Source organism: Convolutriloba macropyga, chromosome 12, assembly GCF_964194025.1.
Source record: "Convolutriloba macropyga chromosome 12, txConMacr16.3, whole genome shotgun sequence".
In the NCBI taxonomy this organism is placed as follows: domain Eukaryota; kingdom Metazoa; phylum Xenacoelomorpha; order Acoela; family Convolutidae; genus Convolutriloba; species Convolutriloba macropyga.
Window position 1 is genome coordinate 37,292,429 of NC_134479.1, and position 26,578 is coordinate 37,319,006.

General features: G+C 35.5%; 1 protein-coding gene across 1 annotated transcript in view; it reads right to left on the reverse strand.

The window, feature by feature from the left end:
- Positions 1–2,284: 2,284 nt before the first annotated feature.
- The window catches only part of LOC142350336 (uncharacterized), a 37,195-nt gene continuing 12,901 nt past the window's right edge, over positions 2,285–26,578 (reverse strand). The window contains exons 5-10 of the mRNA XM_075402169.1: positions 23,150–23,418; positions 18,708–18,944; positions 15,824–16,014; positions 10,890–11,176; positions 5,667–5,971; positions 2,285–3,000 (exon numbers count right to left, since the gene is read on the reverse strand). Coding sequence (XP_075258284.1) covers positions 2,767–3,000; positions 5,667–5,971; positions 10,890–11,176; positions 15,824–16,014; positions 18,708–18,944; positions 23,150–23,418 — 1,523 coding nt within the window. The 3' untranslated portion in view covers positions 2,285–2,766. The remainder of the gene's footprint in view (positions 3,001–5,666; positions 5,972–10,889; positions 11,177–15,823; positions 16,015–18,707; positions 18,945–23,149; positions 23,419–26,578) is intronic.

Genomic DNA, 26,578 nt, shown 5'->3' on the forward strand with positions numbered 1-26,578 from the left:
ATTTGTAAAATTCGTCCTATTTGTAAAATTTGACGTTAGGGTGCAATACATAAAAGCCAAGTTATGCCCTTACACTAATTGAGACCGCCATCCGCGAGCAACATAGGGATTAAGTGATTAGTGCCACTACCTGTCGGCACTGGAATTTAAAAATTGGTTTTATAGTATTAATCTATCTGCATTCTTCATTTAATTTATTTTTTAGTGCGGTTAAAATCGGCAGCTTACAACTGTCCTATTTAATTACGCCTCGAGAACTCAAAAGAGAATTAATAACAAATAATTGGAATTAAAAATATAGACATTATAAGGCTTTAAAATGTTCGTCTAAACCTAAACAAACTATAATTACAGAAATTTGTCCCCGGTTAACTTGAAATTGATATGGAACTGCACCCCCTTGAGTTCTTAATTGTTTTCCATTGAAACAAACTTTACTTTCAAGGGGGAGATGCCGTTGAGGAAACATTTCCATTGCAGTTCCAAACAGTTACCTACCATCTTAATTGAATTTTGCAGTGTTGTCATAGAAAATCACGAACACGTCAAAAAAATTATACAGGAAAAAAATGGGTGCTAATCTTGCATTTTTTTCAACTTAGATCAGATTATTAATCAGATGATTGATTAAATTTCTTATACTGCTCTCACGCTTCAATTTTAAAGTTTTTCAGTTTACTGGAGTCTGTTGTAGCTAAAATGGATTAACAATTTCAAACTTTTGAGAAAATTTAGATTTGATACCTTGAATAGAAATTACTTCACCCTGAACACCACAGCAAATGAAAGTTGTACAATAGAGCATGCGAATAGTTTTTAAAAAGATCGTTCTTCTAGAAAACAGCAAAATTAAAAACGTTCAAACAAAATATCCCATCTTGAGTCCTTGAAACGGAACTAAGATAAATTGAAGAAAACAGCACTTTCTAAAAAAAATGACAAGGTTTTTTGATTGTTCATTGGTGTAATTTTCTCAAAACAAATGTTTTTCAGACTGAAGCTGAATAAAATTTTAAAGTAGAAAAAATAGGTTTCGAGTATCAATTGGAAAAAAAACGAGATAAAACTGAACTCTATATGCGTATCTTGACAAGACTGTAAAATTTGTGCTTCAACTGTTTTGGGGAATAGTTTCGGTATTGATCCCTCAATTTCGATAACCATTCGTCCTATTTGTAAAATTTGACGTTAGGGTGCAATACATAAAAGCCAAGTTATGCCCTTACACTAATTGAGACCGCCATCCGCGAGCAACATAGGGATTATGTGATTAGTGCCACTACCTGTCGGCACTGGAATTTAAAAATTGGTTTTATAGTATTAATCTATCTGCATTCTTCATTTAATTTATTTTTTACTGCGGTTAAAATCGGCAGCTTACAACTGTCCTATTTAATTACGCCTCGAGAACTCAAAAGAGAATTAATAACAAATAATTGGAATTTAAAATATAGACATTATAAGGCTTTAAAATGTTCGTCTAAACCTAAACAAACTATAATTACAGAAATTTGGCCCCGGTTAGCTTGAAATTGATATGGAACTGCCCCCCCCCCCCGAGTTCTTAATTGTTTTCCATTGAAACAAACTTTACTTTCAAGGGGGAGATGCCGATGAGGAAACAGTTCCATTGCAATTATAGGAGTTGATTAATTGATTAAGTTATATTTACCGCTTTTACATGAAAGGAAGCGTACATTAATCCAAGCCAGGCGATATATATCTACATCAGTTATCAGTTATGCATGTTTGTATGATTGCCTATACAAATAGCACCATTAAAAACAGAAATTTCCCAGTGGATCTTTCATTGTAGGCCTACAACACCTCTTTAAAATAGTTTGTTGGTCATAGAACATTAATAAATTGTTCCTCAATTGCCCTAAACATAATGCAATAAATTAACATTGAACAACTCAATATTTTGGATGTTTTTCAAACTCATATAAATGTAGGATTGAGCAAAAAAACGACTTCAAAGAGGCTAAAGTCCAAAGTATTATCTTCAAAATATTGGTAATATATTTTTTCAAATATTCAATGAACAATTACAGTAATGATTATATGTAAAACGAAATGGGTCAACAGACCCGTCAAAGTGGTGGACCCTTCTAATCACAGACAATTGCATCGAGTACATCACTTTGACGGGACTGTTGCTGTATTTTGTTTTACATATAATCATTACGATAACTGTTTTGAATAACTATGAATATTTTGAAAAGTATTATTATTATTATCGTTATTTCGTAACTACGAGTAAATTTTGATCTTAATTTGAGGAAATTTTTGTCGAGGTATCAACTATTCACTCAATTTGTGGTCAACAAGAAAGATTCGACATTCGACATGATGATACTATACATATCTTTACATGGACATCATTGTGTAGTTCATGTATTAATCATTTACAATAGCTAAACAGCACCTGATACTAAACAAGACAAAAATCAATCACAAGTATATCTCACAAAAGATAACAAATGCCTAATCTAGCCTGATGAATAAAATGATGTAAATAGCTACATAAAATATAACTGCGCTAACGCAGACTCTAAATTACGAAAAGCACCGATTGATAATTTGGAAATTTTGATAACATAAGGATCTTCCCAAGTGAAACTTATTCAGGCGAACCATGCCGCTTATTATGGGAGACCAGCACTAATATTCAATGCAACACAAGAATTTAACCACGCAAAAATTTCTGCACCGACACGTTGTTCACAGATGAACAGTTTTATTTCAGGAGTTACCAGAAATTGATCACGCATCCTGATTAAATTTGTCTACTCTGATAATAAGTTCATACAATGGCAAAATTCTAGCTGGATTTTTTACAACAAAGTACTTCTTGGACTGAATTTTGTGACTGTCACAATCGCAATCTTCCACTCGAGCCCAATTAGCAGTGGTAACCCTCGAGGCTCCATAACAATTACTTTTGCAGACTCCTTTCAAAATTTTGCATAATATCACGTACTTGTAGTTCTCCTTGACCTGAAAAATCCAAAAAATTACAACAAAGCAGTAACAACAACAGACAAGGAACAGAAAGAACATGAATAACTCTGCAAAACAACCTCCGAGCTTTCACTTGTTTAAAACATAATGAAAATTTATTGATAAATTTTTAAGATTATCGCACTAACTAATCAAGCCTTTAAGCTGACTAATCAACCAAAACTAAGCAAAGGAGGGTACTAGTACCCGCAATCATAAATGGAAATCAATACTTAAGAGTTCCATAGATGCCTTTGTTGCATTGCAAAATCACAAGAGGCAGTGCCATTTGACCTCATCAAAGCTGAGAATTTATGGAAAAAGGAAAAATCGGACAACTATGATCGGTAAAAATTTCGTCTGATAATAAATTACAAATAAATGCCTTTTTAAAGAAATAGTCTCTTTTCTCCACCACTAAAAGCAAGTGTAATCATTGTTCAACTGATAAAATGACTTCAATATTTATTGAAATATCTCTGAAAACAAACAAAATTCCAATATGAACCAATTTGACCAAAACTGATCGGCTGCGGAAATTTGAGCTTGCATGGATTTTGAAAACATGATCATAACCAACTAATGTCGGACGAATTTCTATTGAACAACCGATGGAGCGTTGATTCTACTGTAGTCTGCTTCAGCCGTGGGAGAATTAGTGGCAGTCCGATGCATTAATACGGAAGGGACTTCAAATTCTGTTGTTGGAGTTTCAACGAGGTCAATGAATGTCTGACAGATTTTTTAAAAAAATGACCGGGGATCAACTAAAAAACGTATCAAGCAGCTGGGGGGGGGGGGGTACCTACGAAACTTTCTTTGTTAAATGAAGCAAAAACAGCATGTAACCAAGGAAAGTTTAAAAAGAGAAATTGAGAATTTGTAAAACTATCAAAAAATTAATAAAATTTTCTCTTAACGCTTCGGACTTCTTTGCCCTTTTCCCTAAGCCAGACGCTTGAGCTTAGCCAAACTTCGAAAGTCTAGAAAACTGATATAACATAACCGACTAACGTCGGGCGAATTGCTCTCAAACGACTGGCGAGCGGTCGGCTTCGTCAGTAGCTAGCCACGGTCATAACATGATCATAACCAACAAATGTCGGACAAATTTCTATTGAACAACCATTAGAGCGTTGATTCTACTGTAGTCTGCTTCAGCCATGGGAGAAATAGTAGCAGTCCTATGCTTTTAATACGGAAGGGACTTCAAATTCTGTTGTTGGAGTTTCAACGAGGTCAATGAATGTCTGACAGATTTTTTTTAAAAAATGACCGGGGATCAACTAAAAAACGTATCAAGCAGCTGGGGGGGGGGGGTACCTACGAAACTTTCTTTGTTAAATGAAGCAAAAACCGCATGTAACCAAGGAAAGTTTAAAAAGAGAAATTGAGAATTTGTAAAACTATCAAAAAATTAATAAAATTTTCTCTTAACGCTTCGGACTTCTTTGCCCTTTTCCCTAAACCAGACGCGTGAGCTTAGCCAAACTTCGAAAGTCTAGAAAACTGATATAACATAACCGGCTAACGTCGGGCGAATTGCTCTCAAACGACTGGCGAGCGGTCGGCTTCGTCAGTAGCTAGCCACGGTTTAGAGAGGCTAGCTTTAGCTTGAATCGACTCTGCAAATTTTAGTTTTTTAGCCTCGTTAGTAACTTTATAAAAAATTTTTAATTTTGAAAATTTGCATAAAACTGCAAAATTTAAAACAAAAGCTTCCAGATTTCGCAGTGAAAATGTTCAAAACTATATTTTTGTCTCTGGAGATATGTCATGTAACTCATCTGCAAGACTTGAAAAACTTCGTTGGCCATTAATTATCGTTAAACTCGGAAAACGACAAAAATATTCAAAAATTTTGAAAACAATCGCCACTTAAACAAAATCTTGCTAAAATTCAAGATAATAAAATCTTCAAAACCATTTCATTGTCTCAAGAGACTATCCAGTATCCCTATTTCAAGCTTTAAATAGTTTCACTAGCTCATAAAGATCAATTAACCCTAGACACTATGCAACAGCTTATCATCAATTCTTGGAGGACGTCCCTAGGACCCTGTTGCCGGAACAAATGATTAAAAAATCAAAAAGTTCGAAAACTCAAAAGGTCAAAAAGATAAAAAAAACTTGAAAATTTTGGAGGGGGTGCAGCGGGGGGGGGGGGCAGATGGGCAGGGAGGGAGAAGGGGTGGGCAATATTGAGGTGGGGGGCAACAGCGTGGTGGGGGCAATAGTGGGGGGGAGGGGGTCAACAGTTGGGGTGTCTTCAACATCTGAGAACCACCCTTCACACCATAAGTATAAGTCTCCAAAACAGTTTGAGCTGAAACAGCTGAAAGGCTCTAAGAGCACTTAATGCCCGCTGGGCGCTACCTGTTTGTCCCGTTTTGAGGACGAAAAGTCAAAAGCGTCAGACGAAAAATCGGTTAAGCGATACAAACTTCGTTGGAGAGCAATTAAACATTTTGAGTCGTAGGGAACACAGGTAGCCTCGCACTACGAATGCATTCTCTATTAAACGTGATGACGACGTCCACTTTTTTCTTACTTGTCCCCAAAAATAGACCCCATGATGGTATTTTTAAGTTCTGCTAAAAGTGAGCTAGGGTATTAGAGCATTCTAAAGACAAAATGGGACTTCGATATCATTTAACTTTTACCCTATTTGGTAAGTTGTCATATCTGTCCCAACATCTGCGCCGCATCTCAGCATCACGAGATTGGGCATATGAAATTGCAGTTTCCGGATCTTCTCCGAAATAAATTCCACGGCCATAAACCATTCCGCGACTCACATCCAAGTCGAAATTGTTATCGAAGATGGACTGAACATTTATGGCGGCAGTGCCATGGTACAGCCAGACTGGTGTGGCCTCTGCACTGTTTTCGCCGTACTGACTGATTAACTTTGCCAACTCAACTTCAAAATTTGCTCGCAATTCCGGATTAACGTGTAGATAAGCACCTAAAAACAATCAAGATTACTGACATCATCAAGTGTTGAATGTTTACGCAATTTTGCGCAAACGTGCTCGATTTTGGGATTGAAGTCTACTTTTGGTCTTAATACATTGGTTCTAGTTATCCCTTTTGTAAACTTTAGTTACGTTTGTCTGATCTCTCTCTGGATTGGAGGCTTCAGAAGGATGAATTTACGTGAAGCACACAAACGCAATATGTAGACAACAACGATGGATAAACATAACCGGCAGCGTTGGAAGAATTGCTCTCAAACGAAAAGTGGGAGCTCCGATCTATTACAACTAGCTTCAGTCGGGGGGGGGGGGGGGGCTAAGTTCACTAAGGTGGGCTTCAAATGATGTCATTAGAGGTTATTATATACTTTTATTACCACTAACAAAATTTGAAAAGAAAAAATTACACCAATTTTGGCGCCTTTTTCAGTTGACTTTTAGGAGTGAACTGCTGCCAGTTAAGTACAGCTGCTTGAAATTGTGAAGAAGAGAGAGATTTAGATCACGCAAAACCAAAAATAAAGGGCGCAAAAGTCACTCGGTAAGTCAAAAATGTCAGGCAAAAATTTGGCAAAGGCCAACACGTTTACAATTATTTTGGATCATTTCCGTTTGTGCCCCCCAGTACGTTATGCTCCCCCAGTTAAGGAGCATGTGCCATTACGTAGTAAATTTTTATGTAAAATAAGGCACGTGCGTCTGGGGGGGGAGCAAATAATATGCACCCACTAAGCTGGGGGAGGCATTAACGAAAAAGATCCATTATTTCTTAAAACTTCGTTCAAGAGCACTTGAAAAATAGTTACGAATTCAGTTACTACGGCAGAAAAATTTTAACCATAAATTAATGATATCCTGCCAAACTCTCTAAACGAAATAACAAATTTTAGCGTCGCCATGACTAAGAAGGCTTTCAGCTAATTGGAGGGTGTTAAGCAGATACAAACAAGCAAACATAGTTCCATTTGGCTTTTCACAATTCAAGAGCGGGTACATATCAAAACAAAGCTGGCAAATTGCCGGAAAACAGCCGCCGTTGACGCACATTGGGATTGAAACACAAAAAAATAGAGATTGACAGAATTTTTTCCAAGTGCTGAAAAGAGTTAATTTGCTGTGCAATATCAGTTAGAATCTAAAACTACACTTAAAGCATATCTGGACTGAAAGCTATTTTGCTTTGAACTAATTTAAGCTAGCAGTCGCTCTAATGAACTTTCATAACCTAATGCTCTAAGACTGAATGACCGGGCTTTATTGGTTTATCACTTCTCTTCTCATTTTGTTCATTTGACATTAACCGTATTCACCACAATACCAGATTGAACAAGTGACAGAATTCCATTCTGTTGAAACAGTAAGTAAGGTTAAGTCAGGAGTCAAATGTGACTTAAAATGAGAAACGTGATCAAAAGATAAGGCGGATAAAAAACGGAGAGCGCCTAATTAATACCCATTAAGAGGCTGCCGGCGGCTTAGGTTCAGAACAACATTAAAAATTAGCTTTAAAAAATCTTTCGTAAACAATTCCAGTAAAAACCAGATGAAAAACAACCAACTAAAGTCCGGCTCGATAGGTTGGCTTCGGTAGTAGGCAACTGGGGCTTAGGGATGATAGGAGTAAGCGGAGGGGGTCAAGCGAAGGGGGTAGGGTTGGGAAGGCTGGACGAGAGGGGGTTCAAATCGGGTGTGGACGGTGGAGTGTTGGGCGGTGACAGGGGAAAACAGTTTCAGTAAACCCCACTCTTAGAGACAAGTGAGGCGTAGGGCTCAAAGAGAGCTGTTCCGCACACTTAATGCCCTTCGCCTGTTTATCCCTTTTTTGAGGACGAAAAACTAAAAAGTCCTTGATGGGTTTCGTAGTACGTAGCCGGCAGATTGAGGAATAGCTGCGAAATAGACTTGCGTGCTGTAAAATACAGATGGAAAAAGATACAGAAATGAGTTGATAGAAGTTATCGCCGCCGCCTATAAAACTTACAAGGTTAATTCAAAGGATGTTGGTTTTGGGTGCAAAAAATTTTCCACTGCCGCGGCTCGACGGCCGATCTCCTGATTAACAGCCAGTCGCCTTAACCACTCGGCTGTCGGACCATACAATCTTTTTTCTTACAATCAACTTCGTTTTAGCAACAGACAACTTCTGAATAACCGCAATTTAGGTCACGCAGAAAGCGTGAAATCAAGCGCGAAAAAAATCATTTAAGCAGTGACGAGACAGAATGTTCTAGAACAAATGTAAAACGAAAACGGAGCGTCAGACGACGAAACAAAAAAAACATAGCAGGACAGGTCCTGAAATACAATTCAAAGAATTGAATGAAAAACTTAAAAGAACTCTACCTGACCAGCAGAACAAAGCCAGCCAAAACACAAACAAAATCATCTAAAAAAAATTGAGAAACTAAAACAACCGGTCCAGTATTATATCTGCATGACCTGAAAAAATTCATTGGCTCTTGAAGATCGATTGACTCAAAAATGACCGAAAAATATAAAAATGAAATCAATTGCAAAATTTAATAAAATTTTGCTGAAAATTGTGATATTAATATCTTTAGAATCATTTCTGTGTCACTAGAGGCTGTCCATTAACCCAATTCCAAGCATTAAAAAATTCATTGGCTCAAAGATCGATATGCAATAATTTTTGGAAAAAATCTTAGTTTACAAAAAATAGAAATTCGTTCTATTAACCCTGGATGAGGTTAGATGGCTACCGAGGCAAGAAAAACTGAATATAAGACAAATGTTTTGAAGAAACTTGAAAAAAGCTGCAAAGTTTATCAAAAAATTTCTAAAATTCGAAAAGCTAAAGTGTTGCTAACAAATTCATTGAAACAAACAACCATGCAGTATTTTTCTATCAGAGCGTGGAATAAGTTTTCTGGAACTTGATAATGGACAAATATCAAAAACTGACAAAAACGTAAGGAAACCTTAAAAAAATTGCAAATTTTATATAAAAAATGCCCAAAATCGAAACATTAAAATGTTGAAAACCAATCCATTACTAGAAACCATGCAGTGCTCTATTTTCAAACCACAAAGAATATTTGCTGGCCCCTGAAGCTAGAAAAACTCTAAAAATGACGAAAATTTTCCAAAAACTTGAAAAAATGCAAAAAATTAGCCTCATTTTGCATGTTTGTATTTGTAGTACCAAAACATATAGCTCGTAAAATGGTCATAACAAGTTATTTTGTCTCGCAAAAGGCCTCCATCATTTTTCAAAAACTTCAACGTAAGACAAACAAAAAACTCAAAAAAATCACAAAAAACATGAAAAATTGCACCATTTTGAGCCCAAAAACTCCTAAAAATGATCTTTTAACCTTTAATTAAGGCCATCCCAGCAGCTGCACCACTCTAAGCACTTGAAGGACTACTGAAGCTCACTTTGGGCCTCTAATGAAACTTTATGCCTGCTGGGCTTTACCTGTTTATCTCGTTTTGAAAGATCAAAGTCATTGAAAAAAATGTGAACACATCTTAAAAAACACAGAGCGCCACAATACAATTCAAATTCTTTGAATTGTAAAAAAAACCAAGAGCACCGCAATATAGCTACGCTCAGCTTACAGCTTCGCAGCTCTAAAAAGACAAGCGCGCAAAAGTCACTCGAAAAGTCAGATCGGCCAAGCAAAAATTTTGCATAGAAGACCAACAGGCAATAATAGGTTCAAAATTGGTTCAAGTTTCTGCCTCTTCAGGCATTTATCCATAGCTTGAGTGATCTATGCACTTTGAGCTAACTGCAGCTAGAAAACTTCAATAACGCGGCTAGAAAACCTAATTTCCTTGAGCTTAATCGTCGATAAGGCTATAATTTGCATTCAAAGGCCAAGAAGACCAAACTAATTGAAACATTTTGAGAGCAAGTATGACATTTTGTCTTACCAAAAATAACTTAAATTTAAACGTTTGAAATTGGTTATATGGTTCATGCTTCAGTGTGATACTTTCTTTGATGAGAACGACGCGTTTAATCCGTTTGGTAATAGTTGCCCAAAAGCATAGCAGATTCATAAAAACATAACCGACTAAGCGTCGAAAGAATTGCTCTCGAACGACTAGTGGGAGCTCTAATCAATTGCAGCCTGCTTCAGTTCGGGGGCGAGGAGGGAGGGAGGGGGAGCCAAAATGGGACTAAAAAGTTCAATAGCGGGCTTCAATAAACCACATTAGAGGTTAACATATACCACTATAAAGATTTAAAGTAAAAAATGGCACCCGTTTCGGCGCACTTTTCATTTGACTTTAAGTATTAAACTGCCGCCAATTGCATTCAGCTGCTTGAAATTGTGATTTCACGCGAAACGCAAAAAGTCATGGGCGTAAAAGTCACTCGAAAAGTCAAAATTGTCAAGAGAAACCTTTGCATAAAAAAGACACACGTTTACAATAATTGCTATGAACTTCGTTCAAGACCAATTAAATATCACGATCAAAAAATATCCCCATCAAAAAATTGTTGAATGTTAAATCGATGGAAAGGCTGAGGGGACCCCAATGATCCTTCTGAAAATTATTAATTTAGAAAATTTAAATTGAAAAGTGAAACTTCAATTGCCCTATTTTCCATGTGAGTTTAGAAACTAGCTCAGGTCTCAAAAATAATACAATTAAAAAGAGCTCTGACACACCTTTCGCTTTTCAGATTAGATCACAAAGCTACGAAAATCGAAAAAAAGGGCAAACCAGACCCGAATAACTGGTCCCAACATTGTTACTCACCTCATACAAAAATAGAGCCCCCAATCATGGTATACTTACGGTAATTGGGTGCAATGCAATGTCCACTAAGCTGGAGAGGGGCATAATTTGAAAGACCCAGAAATATTATACTGGCACAAAACTAAGTTCAAACCTAAAATAGAAGAGAACGAATACCGAAGTATTGCTCACCTACAATATCCACGTTACTACCTCTATCTGTAGCTATTAAGCTTAGTCGTCTAAACCCTGATGAAGAAGTGAGAGAATCATCCTGAAGAAACTGAAATAATTGTAGATACGTTTGCTTCATGTTCTCCTCCGTGTTTTGGTCCAACGATGTGTATAACTGTTCGCCCATGTCAATCTTAGTAGTTACGATTCTTGGAGACCCCTTGACCATACTGAACACATTTGTATTTGTATCGTACCACAAAAATAGATTCGGATCAGCCCCTGTCATATCCAATAAATTGTACCTGAACATAAAATGGCCATCAGATAAACACAACTGGCAGATTACCAGAAAATAGACGCAATAGCTTCGTAGATCTGCAGTCTCAAAAGATAGTAAAAGAAACAGACTAAATGAGAAATTTCCTTTTATTAAATGCTGAGTTGTTATATCTTTTTAAATTAAGAATCTGTTTAACTTACCGCTGCTTCTACTAACTGCACTTAGATAATCTTCAATTAGAGTGAAACACTAACTTGACCTTATCTCTTTCAATAAAAGTAAGGAAAAGTCAATGTGAGGAAGTTATTTTTGAGAATTAGATAGTCACGTGTGACCAAAAACTTTATCACGCGAATGAACACAAAAACTCGCTCCACTAAAAGTGCAAAATAACAATTGCATTGAAACTGCATGAACGAATCAACAAAAAGCAGATTGTGACATCATATTGTCTAACAAAAATCTTGACGACGAAATAAAAAAACATAGCAGGAAAAGTCCTCACATACGATTCAAAAGATATCAATTGACCAAACAAAAAACTAGACCCAGAAGGCACTACGGATCGATTAAATACCGTTTAGAAAAAAAAGCAGATCCGAAAAATTGAAAAAAACAGTAAAAGTAAATGTCAAAATGCCGCATGTGAACATAAAACCGCTAACGATAAAGCCACTTTTTGTTCAAACACCGTTTTCGTTCTCTACTTTAAAACTAGATCAAACAAGTTTCACGCCGAAAAACCACTTGCTTTCCTCACTCCCCTTCCTCTTTCGTTGCTGGTTGCGACAAAGGAAACCATTGAAAAATTTGACGACTTTGTTAAACACTAGCCACGTGCTATAGAAGTATATACCAGGCAAATTACCGGACAATAGAGAGAGGATCGAGGGTTTAATGCCAATTCCGATAAGCTAAAGACCTGGTAACTTAGATTAAATAAAACTAAGTTTCAATAACAGGCATGGCTCTATGAGTTAATACTGTTCCTATTTTGGAATTTGTGTCATTTCAAGTTTCTTTGTCGACCATCTGCTGCTGAAATGCAGATTGATCAGGATGAGCAAACTAGCCAAGAGGTTAAAAAAATCATAACATAATTCAGCAACGAAATACAAATTTTTGGTTGACGCAGTAGACATACAAGCCAAAATAACGGAAAATATCCTTCATTGATTACCATGATTCCCGACTTGGAGTGCCACAAAAACAGAAAAAAGCTTGTTTAACAAAAATCTCAAATGTTCGTGCTATTACGATTGGATTTCATATGTAGGCATAATCCTCATTCTTTATGAGAGGCTACAGGGATTAATATCGATACCAAACATAGCCGGCAGATTGCCGGAATAGCTGCGAAAGAATATACTTGCGTACCGTATGATATAGATAGAAACAGATACAGATATAAGTTGAAAAAGTTATCGAAGCCGCTCCAAAAACTATTTACAAAATCAGCGATAAAATAATAAAGCTTGTTAAAATTCATTGCGCAGAAGTCTTTTCATTAGGGACCTTTAGTACACATATGAGTTCCTTTGACCTTAAACTAATTCAAAATAAACTTAAACTTGTAAGTGCAAAAGTCATTTTATTGAGTGAGGTAAGTCACTTATGATCAAAAACTAATCACGCAAAACAGCTCCGCTCAGCCTACAGCTTCGCAGCTATAATAAACATTAGACCTGGTAAGTTCAAATTAATGGCATATAAAACGGCTCCATAGGTATATCCCGTTTCCATTTTTGATTTCATTCTTCGATGCTGACTGAGTTCATATCAGATTCATTTGCTTATTAACTGCTATTTAAAAGCACTTTGATCAGAAAAAGCAAAGAATAAAACTATCGTATAGAAGTCGAAAATATATCAAACAATCAAATGAAACAAATTTTTGTTTGACGAAGTGAAAAATACAATAGGGACTAAGACGATGACAGCGTGTTTGTTTTTTAAAAAAAACATAGCTGACAGATCGCCAGAAAATAGCCGCAATAGCTTCGTAGATCTGCAATCTCAAAGAGATAGTAAAAGAAAGACAAAAATAAATTTTTCCTTAAATGGTAAGATGTTATATTTTGATTATGAATCTGCATAACTTATTGCTGCTTCTATTAGCTGCTTTTAAATAACCTTCAATTAAAGTGACATACAATCACTTGACCTTATCTATTTCAATTAACTTAAAAAAAGTCAATTTCAAAGTGAGGAAGTCATTTTTGAGAGTGAGGTAAGTCACGCGTGACCAAAAATTTAATAACTCGAATGAACAAAAAACTAGCTACAATCAGAGTGAAAAATAACGTCAGGCACGCAATTCAGCTGAAATTGCATGAACGAATGAACAAAAAGTGGCTGTGACGTCATATGGTCGTAACAAAAATCTTGACGACGAAATAAAAAACATAGCAGGACAAGTCCTGACGTACAATTCAAAGAATTTTCATTGACTTAACAAAAATCTAGAACAAGAACGGACTATGAATGGATTGGGAAAACCATTTAGAAAAAAATCCGATACAAAAAATCAAAAAACTGTAAAAATCAAATTGAAATTGCCGCATGTAATCAAAAAACCACTAGCGAGAAAGCGAATTTTTGTTCAAACACTGTTTTCTCACTCTACTTTAAAATTAGAGCGAAAAAAATTCACGCCGCAAAACCACTCGCTTTTCTGCGCTCCACTTCCTGTTGCGGCGTGACCAAAATCACTGCTCCAATTGGACTTCAAAAATCATGAAAACGTGTGAACAGCTCTTAAAAAAACATAGCCGGAAGAATTCCGGAAACGACTCGGAGAAAATTGCCCATACCTATGACTAAACAACTACAACAACTATTGTGAACCCTAAGCCTCTACAAAAGCCATAAAAAATTTGAAAAAGAACAGAAACGGCATTCAAAAAGTTAAAACAAATTGAAAAAAAAAGACTAGAAAAACGTAAGACATTTTTTAAATAGTACAAGGAAACATAAAGTCGAATAACGTTCCTTTGCAATTAGAGCAATGAAGAGTTTAAAAAACAATGGGCAAGTCATAATAGGCTAAAAAACTTTTCTAAGATTTAAAAGAAAAAGAAAAATAGCAAAAAAATAAGAAAAATTGTTTAAAATTTCGCAATTTTTCAGTCAAATTTCCTAAGAAAAAAATGATATATACCAAGAAGACTTCAGCCAAATGGTATCTGAATATTCTTTAGGTAACAAGCTTCTATTCAAATCCATCTTTAAGCATTAAAAACATACCCGGCAGATTGCCGGAAAATAGCCGCCGTTGATTCCAATAAGCATGATTGGGATTGAAATAACAGAAAATATTGAAAAAAAAAAAGATTTTTGTACAAAAACATTTTTTAAGTCCGATTTATTTTGATGGCATTTCGTAGTTGAACATACTTCTGTTTCTTAGAGAGAGGCTACAGGGGCTACTATCAATAACAATAAGCATTAGAGATGGTAAATAAGACTTATAGGAACGACGTTCAAAGAGCGGGCATCTAAAATTGGGCTTTATGGGTTTATCCCGTTTCTATTTCTGACATCCATTTTGTACTATCTCTGTTCATTTTGAATTGCTTTGCTGAGCAACTGATGTTCAAAATCACTTTTAGCAGAATGAGAGAAGAGAGAAACTAGCCTAGAGAAGTCAAAAAGATTTCACGCAAAATGTTGAAAAGGCGGCAAAATGAGGTAAAGCGAAACATTTTTTTATTCGACGAAGTAAAAAAAAAAAAAAAATAGGAGCGCTATAATAGCCGGCTGAGAAGATGAGGGCGGCTATTAACAAAAAAGAGGCAAAAATTTCATTAAATTTCGTCTAAAAATCAGCAAAACTGATCAAAAACCTCCAAATTAGCGTTAAACTCAAATTAACTACTTGAAACCTTCAATTCCTATCGAAACAAGCCTAAAACTAATACAATATCATAATCAAACCTCATAACCATCAAAAGTTGCAAAAAACTGCTTTTAAAAGCCGCACGTGAACAAAAAAGTTTCGCTCGCTTAGAGAAAATTTTTTCGCACATCAATTTCTCGCTCTCTCAAAAACAGCGGTATGAACAAAAACCACTCTCTTTTTGCTCCGCTCTTCACTTTTGTTCAGCACCAAAATCACTCCAAATTTTTTCACGCGTTTCATTTCCCGCTTCAAAAATCACTCCAATAAAATTGATTAAAAAAAGGACTTCTCCAATACTCCTCTTCGAGTCGTAAAAAGACAGCGCCCCAATACAATTCAAATTCTTTGAATTGTAAAAAAACCAAGAGAGGGCCAATAATAGCCCCAGCTATCGCTGTGCGGCTATAAATAATAAGAGCCCAATAAAAACTGACTGGGGAGATGACACGGGTATCATAAGTTACATTTCAGTTGAGTGTTTCCATAATCATACAATTAAAAGCACAAAATTAAAATTTACAAACTTATCAACATTTAATAATTGGCATTTTTTAATTGCTACAAGCCACAACTCTTAGTCGAGTACTCATCCAGTAATTATTAGTGTATAAGCATGCGATAGTGTTGTCACGGTCAGATAATCTGATTTAAAATGATCAAAATTTTTATCAGATATTAAACGGAAAAAGTTTTCAATAATCATTACATCCGCTTCACATTATCACACTACGTGATAAAATTTTGAGAATCTCTGGGAAACAAACAGACCTGACAACTTGTCGCTGCTGTCGTAGATCTTGTATGTGCCGATCGCTCTCTGACTTGTGAATTTCGTCAGTTAACTCGATGAACAATTGAACCAATGACTCAACTTCTGAGCTAACTTTGAAAGACACAGACAAACTTTCAATTAGCAATCTCTTCCATTCTTCTCGAGTAATTGATGGAGCAGGAAAAAGCTGAAAATTGGCAAGCTGTCATTAAGAAAAATAATACAAAAAACACCGTGAGTATAGTAAAACCCGGCAAACAATGAAAACCATTAAATTTAATTCTTTATTCTGAGTATGTTCTCACAGCTGTTTCAATTTGAAAACGGGGTTGGTGCATGAACAAACATAGCCGGCAGATTGCCGGAATAGCTGCGAAAGAATAGACCTGCGTGCCATATAATAGAGATAGAAACAGATACAGATCTAAATTGAAAAAAAAATCGACGCCGCTCAAAAAACTAGGCTAAAAACATTCAGCGATAAATTAGTAAAGCTTGTTAAAATTCATTCCACAGAAGCCTTTTAATAGGGACTTTTACTGCACATAGGAGTTCCTTTGACCTTAAACAAATTCAAATTAAACTTAAGTTTTAAAGTCCAAAAGTCATTTTATTGAGTGAGTCAAGTCACGTATGATCAAAATCTAATCACGCAAATAACCTAAAAACTTTTGCTAAAGCGAGTGAGAAATGACGTCACGCAGGCAAATGCCGTAAGTGAGAGGAAGAAGTCATTCAGAAATTTTGACTTTTTCAGCTTTGCTGTGTGAACAAACGTAAAACGAAAAAAAAGCGTCAGACGACGAAACAAAAAAACTTAGGAGGACAAGTCCTGACGTACAATTCAAAGAATTTTCATTGACTAAACAGAAAACTATGAATGGATTGGGAAAACCGTTTAGGAAAAAATCCTATCCAAAAAATTGAAAAAACAGTAAAAATCAAAGTGAAATTGCCGCATGTGAACAAAAAACCACTAGCGAGAAAGCGAATTTTTGTTCAAACACCGTTTTCTCACTCCACTTTAAATTTAGAGCGAAAACATTTACGTCGCAAAACCACTTCCTTTTTCGCTCTACTTCCTGTTTCGGCGTGACCAAAATCACTACTCCAATTTGACTTCAAAAATCATGAAAATGTGTGAACAGATCTTAAAAAAAAACATAGCCGGAAGAATTCCGGAAACGACTCAAAGTAGAAGTCTGACTATTCTCACTAATCAGATGCATCAACAGCATATTATCAACAGACAGACAGTGTAAGTAATTCACAAAGAAAAGACTGGAGAACTTGAAACTTGACAAAGGACCAAATCAAAAAATATTCTCTAAAAATCCAAACAAAATTCTCTTAAAAAAGATAATATGCAGCTTCCCATCCATAACTCATAGAAATCAATTAATTATATATTTGGCTAGATCAATCGCCCACCTAGTAATTGCAGAGAAACGTTAAACAACAAACTAAAAAAAAGACTAAGAAAAACTCTTTAACGAATTAGAGATTTGTATAATTTGTTTAAATGAAAACTGCCCTACTAAGCCTTCAAGTGCAAATTCATAGTATCGACACCTACAAAAAGGCTCTTTTTTGAGAAAAAGTTACCAACAGAAAACATTAAATTGGAAGAAATTGGCGATAAACTTAGAAAAAAGACAAAAAGTGGCCAAAATTTGCTATGATTTACTCGATTTTCTTTAACAAAAACAACTCTAAACTAATATCAATCAAAATGAGAGACATCCAAAAGAGCTACAACAACTGACTTCCACTAGAAAGCTCCCCAAAAGCTATCAAAGGTTGAGGAAGAACAGAAACGACATTTAAAACCAAATTGAACAAATAAAAAACGAGAAAAAGTAAGGTGTTTTTTTAAATTTTACAAGAAAAAATAAAGCCAAATAAAGTTACTTTGAGCAAATACAGCATTGAAATGCTCGCGAAAAAATGAGCAAGTCAAAGCAAGCTAAAAAAAATTGTCTGCCATTGAAAAAAAAAACGAAAAAAGCCAAAAAAAAGTGATTACAAAATTCCTAATTTTTCTGCCATTTATCTTCAGAAAAAATGTTTTATAACAACAAAATTTTAATCAATTTTTATCCCCGATGATCCTTGAGTAACGAGCTTCTATGCAAATTGCACTTAAAGCAGTAAAACAAAACAAAAGGCCAAAATACATTAAATTTCGTCGAAAAATCAGCAATACTGATCAAAAACATCCAAATTTGCATAAAACTCAAATTAACAACTTGAAGCTTTCAATTCCTATCAGAACGAGCCCAAATCCAATACAATATCATAATCAAACCTCATAAACAAGAAAAATTGCAAAAAAACTGCTTTTAAAAGCCGCACGTGAACAAAAAAATTTCGCTCGCTCAGAGAAAATTTTTTCACACATCAATTTCTCGCTCTCTCAAAAACAGCGGTATGAACAAAAACCACTCTCTTTTCGCTCCGCTCTTCACTTTTGTTCAGCACCAAAATCACTCCAAATTTTTTCACGCATTTCATTTCCCGCTTCAAAAATCACTCCAATAATATTAATTAAAAAAAAGGACTTCTCCAATACTCCTCTTCGAGTCGTAAAAAGACAGCACCCCAATACAATTCAAATTCTTTGAATTGTAAAAAACCAAGAGCACCGCAATATAGCTACGCTCAGCTTACAGCTTCGCAGCTATAATTAATCAATTAAAATTGATGCAATACTTATCAATATTTATCCTTCCTTGCACCTCTGTTCATCATAACAGCTGTTTAATTTCAAAATGGGGGGGAGATGGTCATGGAAAATTTGAATCAATGCACGTTTTTCAGGATGGATGTTGCGTTCAAACCAACAACTACAAGTCTCAATTTTCGTTCATGGAGTCTTACCTTGTCAACATCAACACAACTGAACGGGTAGTGCTGTTTATCGCAACCCACGCATGTGATCCTGCCGCAAATTGGGCACTCGAAACAGCCCATATCCGTTTGAGCTGTTAAGCACCAGCCACCGCATCTGCCCGTTTTGCAAGTGACAATGACATCAAGGTGACAACCGCTCGTGTATATCTCTCTTTGGACATCCATCATCAATTTTATACCTTCCATTGAGTTGGTGCAAGCATTCTAGAGGCAAAACAGTTTTATGAGCCAACATTCCTATACTTCTTTTTTAAATCTCTTGATCTAAAACTATCGTGTGTTTTTAATATTTCATTGCACCCAGGAAAACAATCGAAAAAAACTGCAATGCGCGACTTATTCTCAACTAATTAAATGATTACACAAAGCCGAAACGAATGAACAAAGACTACCAAAGACTTCCATTTAAAAAACTACTAATATTTGTACTCCGTGTTCAGCTACAACAAGCGAATTTCTTCAAGTTCAAGGCTAAACGATAAACTTAATGCCATCAAATCTTACCAAAAGGCACTAAAGTATCCTTTGACGAGTTTTGCTTCTAAAGCATCACTTTGACGAATATTGCTTCTTTTGCCTCTAATAACACTCAATGAAATACCAATTGCCATAGCTCTAAAAGAAAAAATGGTAAACTAAAATTGATAAAAATAAAACTTTTAGCCCAAGCTTTAATAAGTCCATTGTTGCAATCTAACATTACTCCATTTTAGTAAACATGAAAAAGCGGTACTAATCCCAAGAAACAGTTCAAAAAACCTTTGAGAAAATGCAACGACCTGAATAGTTTCCTGAATAGGTGTTTTCTGAATAGTTTCCTGACTAGGTGTTTTCTGACTAGGTGTTGTCTTCAAATGATATTGATTTAGAGATGGGACGAGAAAAATCATACCAAAAATCAATACAGATTGTCTTGTTTTGCATATGCAAGGCAAGTAAACGGTACCTAAAAACTTCGAAAACAAACCCAATCTAGGGCGCAAAAATGAAAAATGATAAAACACGAAGGCTTACAATAGCTAGACTATATGATACATCAGTATCTTAACAAAAACGTCAGCAAAAAATAAAAAATTGAAGATCTTTTCAGAACCTTTAAGTTAGAACAAAAAAAATGTTGGAGCGAACAATGGATCAGAACAAAACAAGGGATCCAATGATGAATAAATTTTTCTTTAATATTGAACCCAGCTATTTTTTGAACTTAGAAGGCAGCTCAGAAGGCTCAGTTCCGAAAATTTATGATTATCTCTGGCACAACAAAAACTGAACTTCGGCAATAATGCATAATTGAAGAACAAAAATTGAAGTTCATGGTCTGCCGAGTAAAAAAATTTCTTAAAACTTGTGAACCAATAACAATTGCGAACTACATAAGCAATCTTTTGAACAAAAGTTCTAAAATGCGCTGTTTCTTGATCCTTTCAACCTGCTAGACTAACATCTTTAATTCTATCTTTATGGAAATTTTTGAAAAAAAAGATACAGGAATCAAACAAAATCAAATCGGTTTTTGATCCAAGCATTCAACTACTGCTGCCAAAGCTTAATTGAAATCACGCGAAAGGAAATTTTTATTGAAAGCATTTTCTGGTTTGCGTAAAGCCTTTGAAACTGATGGACATCGCATACTCAGAAATATTTTGAGTGTTATATTATCAGGGGCCCAGCATCAAATACAGAGGGCTCCGTTAATCGTCACCATTTTAAACTGCTATACTAACGAAATCAATTGCGTTGATGAGTCGCAACTTGCTATTTTCGCTGACAAAACTTTTCCTATAGCAAAATCAAATTGTTTAGAAATCAGCTCTTTGCAAAACATGTTTTCTTTTGCCTGCGATGAGCGTAACAAATTGAAAACCAATAGTAGTAAAAAAAACTATGAGTTTCATTTTCAAAGTTCATTGTAAAATAGAGCAATCAATTAGCGTTAAATATTTGAGATATCATATTGACGAGGGAATTCTAACAGCGTTAATTATTTGGGAAATCATTATTGTGGTCTGTTGCTTAAAATGTAACAGGTTACGCCCCGGAAGCACCTTTTCAAATATTATACTAATAACGTTAAACCACTAATAAAATTTGGATTTTTAGTTTAGTCGATCTAGCTCAAACACGATCAAAAACGAATGGCCAGAATTACTGAGGTTAAAAAGTTTGATCCAAAACCTCAAATGCATTTTGAAGGAAACGAAAATTAAACTAATTGCACTACATTTTAAAGAAATTGTAAAAGATTTGAATGACTGGGGTAACAACATGGCTGCCAGAAAAAAGCCACATTCGTAGATCTGCAATCTTAAAAAGATAGTTAAAGAAACAAACCAAAAAACAGACACTTTGATTAAGAATCTGTTTAACCTAATGCTGCTTCTATAAGCTGCACTCAAATAACCTTCAATTAGAGTGAAACACACTCACTTAATCTTATCTCATTAAAGTAAAAGAAAAGTCAATTTGAAAGTGAGGAAATCACTTGAGAGTGAGGTAAGTCACGTGAGACCAAAAACATAATCATGCGAATGAAAACACATAGCAAGACAAGTCCCGACCTACAATTAAAAGAATTTTTAATGACTAAACAAACAACTGGACCTAGAATGGAACATGAATGGAAAATGAAAAAAAAACAGCAAAAATCAGAGAGAAAGCAATTTTTTGTTCAAACACCGTTTTTTCTCTACTTTAAAATTAGAGTGAAAAATTCACACCGCAAAACCACTCGCAAACGCCGTTAGTGAGAGGAAGATGTCATTATGAAAATTTCACTTTTTCAACTTTTTGTCAACAAATGTAAAACGAAAAAGAGCGTCAGACTACGAAACAAAAAACATAGCAGGACAAGTCCTGACAAACAAATTAAAAAATTTTCACTGCCTAAATAAAAACTAGACCTAGAACGGACTATGAGTGAATTGGGAAAACCATTTCCAAAAAATCAGATAGAAAAATAAGAAAAAAACAGAAAATCAATGTAAAAAAGCCACATGCGAACAAAAAAGCACTAAGGAGAAATGACGATTTGGTTCAAATAATTAACTAGTCCTAGAATGAACTACGAATGGATTGGGAAAACCATTTAGAAAAAAATCCGATCCAAGAAATTGGAAAAACAGTAAAATCAAAGTGAAATTGCCGCATGTGGACAAAAAACCACTAGCGAGAAAGCGAATTTTTGTTCAAACACCGTTTTCTCACTCTAATTTAAAACTAGAGAGAAAAAACTTTCAGGCCGCAAAACCATTCTCTGTTTTGCTCCATTTCCTGTTTCGGTGTGACCAAAATTACTACTCCAATTTGACTTCAAAAATCATCAAAATGTGTGAACAGATCTTAAAACAAGACAGCGCCCCCATACAGTGCTTTAAATTGTAAAAAAACTCGATCAACTGAGAGAATAATGACGTCACGCACGCAAGCAAGTTTAAAATGCATGAATGAATGAGCAAAAAGCAGATTTGAAGAAATTGTGACGTCATATGGTCGTAACGAAAGTCCTGAGGGAGAAATAAAAAAGGACCAAGAGAAGGCTAATAATAACCACAGCTATCGCTTTGTGGCCATTAAAAACCCTCTAGCAACCACCCTACGAATAAACATAACCGACTGGAGTCGGGACCAGTTGCTCTCAAACGACCAGCGAGCGTTTGGCTTCGTCAGTAGCTAGCGACAGTTTAGTGAGGCTAGCTTTAGCTTCGTTGAAGGCGAGTGAGGTGAGTGCAGCGAGCGCGGGGGGATTGGGGCGGGGGGGGGGGGGTGGCAACGATGGGAGGAGGCCCTTTCCTTACGGCCTGAACGATGTGCAGAGGTGCGGATTAGGGGGGGGGGGGGTCAACTTATAAGAAACGCCCTTCACACCATAAGTATTAAGTCTCCAGAACAGTTTCTGTGAATCGCATACTTGAAGACTAGTGAGCTGAAAGGCTCTAATAGAACTAAATGCCCGCTGGGCGCTACCTGTTTATCCCGTTTTTGAGGAAGAAAAGTCAGATGGGTCAGACGAAAAATCGTTCAAGCGAAAAATTGCATTCAAAAAGACCAACAGGACTAATATAATTGCTAAAAACTTCGTATGAGAGGAATTAAAAAAGTACATGTAATAAGTGCTCCTTGTCTTCAAAGATATTCCTCCCAATCAGCAATGCTGATAGTTTTAATTAAAGTCGACTCGTAACCCTGTATGCCTTTTGCAGTAAGATGAACTTAATCGATAGGATCAACAATCTTAATCGTTCTTTCTTTTGTGCATAAGTACATAAGTTTTGGTTAAGCTTTTGCCAAAGTAGATGATCATGGTTAATTTAGGAACATTGGTGACCAAGTTGTAGCCTTTCTCGAGCATACCTCGAGTATAATGCGAAATTAACTAACAAGTCAGACTCGTGTCCCGGCTGTTAACTAACCGGCATGAGAGCACATCTAACTCCAAAGTGTCGTTGTCTACATGCAAAACAAGTTGTCGTGCCACATATATGACACTTGAAACTTCCGATATCAGGCATGTTTGTGATAGTCGATCCACTGCAGTTTGGAGTTGCACACTCAATAGTAGTGCGTTGCTTCCTGATATGGTCAAAGTATTCAACAGAGTCAATATTGTTCACTAAATCCATTCTTGAGAGCAGCTGACTACATGTTGCAACAGGACAACTCACTTGTTTTCCGCTAGACCCTGAAATCAACAAAAAATACAACATTTTGGACATCCAATTTTGAAACTTGGTCAATTGACAATGAAATTTTTTAAATAAGGTAAATCAATCTCTTGTACTCATCTTCTTAATTCAGGTCAATTAGGCTTAGTACTAAAAATTCTAATAACTTAATGCTACAAAAAGGCTCGGGAATCAGTGCGTTTTCAAATTAAAGTTATCCCTGCGCTCTCGATAATTCGATAACTAGACAAGACGAACCGCCTTTGCCGAACTGTTCCATCCCAAACAATTGACCAAGTGTCAAAACGGTCAAAAATAAAAATATAGTTAGATTGCCATAAAATATATGAATCTGCTCCGTAGATATGTAGTTTGAAAAAAAAACAATGAGAAATATAACCGACTAAACGTCGGAAGAATTGCTCTCGAACGACTTGTGGGAGCTCTAATCAATTACAGCCTGCTTCAGTCGGGGGGGGGGGGGGGGGGGGGGAACTTAAATGGGACTAAGAAGTTCAATAGTGGGCTTCAAATAACCACATTATTAAAGCTCTATTAAGATTTAAAGTAAAAAATGGCACCAGTTTCGGTGCACTTTTCATTTGACTTTAAGTATTAAATTGCCGCCAATTGAGTTCAGCTGCTTGAAATTGTGATTGAGAGATGATTTTAGATCACGCGAAACGCAAAAAGTCAAGCGCGTAGAAGTCACTCGAAAATTCAAAACCGTCAAGCAAAAATTTTGCATAAAAAAAGACACACGTTTACAATATTTGCTATGAACTTCGTTCAAGAGCAATTAAAAACATTGAACGACAGGCGCGGCAATTTAAATTATAGGGCAACGAAATGTTCAATGGGTGCAAAAAAATTCCCCACAGGGATTCGTACCCAGGACCACCAGGATGCTAGACTACCACCTTAACTACTAAACTACAATCAATGGCTGTACTTCGAGAAGCAAAGTCAAATGGTCAGCAAAAAAGAATCAGAAAAAAAGTCGATTGCACCAGCAGAACTAAAAACATACCCGGCAGATTGCCGGAAAATAGCCGCCGTTGATTCCAATAAGCATGATTGGGATTGAAAGAATAGAAGATATTGAAAAAAAAAAAGATTTTTGTACAAAAACATTTAAGTCCGATTTATTTTGATGGCATTTCGTAGTTGAACATAACGTACTTCTGTTTCTTAGAGAGAGGCTACAGGGGCTACTATCAAAACCAATAAGCATTAGAGATGGTAACTAAGACTTATAGGAACGACGTTCAAATAGCGGGCATCTAAAAATGGGCTTTATGGGTTTATCCCGTTTCTACCTCTGACTTCAATTTTGTATACTGACTCTGTTCATTTTGAATTGCTTTGCTCAGCAACTGATGTTCAAAATCACTTTTAGCAGAATGAGAGAAGAGAGAAACTAGCCTAGAGAAGTCTAGGAAAAGAGAAGTCTAGAAAAAGATATCACGCAAAATGTTGAAAAAGCGGCAAAATGAGGTAAAGCGAAACATTTTTTGTTCGACGAAGTAAAAAAAAAACATAGCAGGACAAGTCCTGACGAACAATTCAAGGAATTTTTTTTACTAAACTAAAATACTAGACCTAGAACGGACAATGAGTGAATTGGGAAAACCATTTTTAAACAAATCAGATGGAAAATTTTTTTAAAAAATTAGAAAATCAATGTCAAAATAACGCAAGTGAAAAATATTAAAATGCTGCTAGGGAGAACAAAAAACCACTAGTGAGATATGTAATTTTGATTCTAACAAAAAAAAAGGTCCAGAGTGAGCTGTGAATGGATTGAAAAAACTATTTAGAAAAAAATCCGATCCAAAAAATCGAAAAAACAGTAAAAATCAGAGTGAAATTGCCGCATGTGAACAAAAAACCACTACCGAGAAACCGAATTTTTGTTCAAACACCGTTTTTTCACTCTATTTTAAAATTCGAGCGAAAAAAAATTCACGCCGCAAAACCACTCGTTTTTTCGCTCCATTTCCTGTTTCGGCGTGACCAAAATCACCACTCCAATTTGACTTCAAAAATCATGAAAATGTGTGAACAGATCTTAAAAAAAACATAGACAGAAGAATTCCGGAAACGATTCGAAGTGAAAATCCATTTAAACGCCGCCCAACTACTCATCAAACAAAACGTGCTAATTTATGATTATCTTGGAACAAAGTCAAGAAACAAAAAAGTAAAAACAATAAAATCAAATCTGTTCAAATATGATAAAAAATCTGACCAAATTTTGTTATAAATTGAGATCCCGAACAAACTATCTCTGCCAAAATAACTTCATCAAAACAACTAGTACCTACAAAAACCACTTATTTGAATTTTGAAAAAATACTTTAGGCTAAAATTATGAAAAAAAAGCTCTTAAAAACAACTTTTACTGAAAAACTGGAAAGTTAGAAAATTTTTTAATATTTCAAAAACATATAAATCCAAAGACAAATTCCCTTCAACCAATATGGTATCCAGATGCTCGCAAAACAATAGGTAAGTCATAATAGGCAAAGAAACTAAGCTAAAAACCGAAAAAAAAAACAAAATACTGCAAAAAATTAAGAAAAATAGTTCCAATTTTCGCCATTTTTTTGTCATATTTCTCAACAAAAAAAAATGATTCTTACCCACAAAACTGTAACCAATTGTTATCATAAAATTGCTCAAGTAGAAGGGGTTTCTTCAATACCCATTTGAGCCAGAAAAACAAAATAATCGTCAAAAAAAAGCAAAAAGTAGCCCGAAAATCAGCAAAATACATTAAAAACCTCCGAATTATCATAAAATTCACATTAATTTCCAGAAACCTTCAAACCACTACCGCAACCAGCCTAAAATTAAAACAAAATCATAACCAAACCTCTTAACCAAAATAAATGAAAAAAACTGCTATAAAATGCCGCACGTGAAAAAAATTTTGCTCGCTTAAAGAAAATTTTTTCACACATCAAATGCTCGCTCTATCAAAAATAGCGGTATGAACAAAAACCACTCTCCTTTCGCTCCGCTCTTCACTTTTGTTCAGCGCCAAAATCACTCCAAATTTTTTCACGCGTTTCATTTCCCGCTTCAAAATAAAATTCATTTAAAAAAAGGACTTCTCCAATACTCCTCTTCGAGTCGTAAAAAAGACAGCGCCCCAATACAATTCAAATTCTT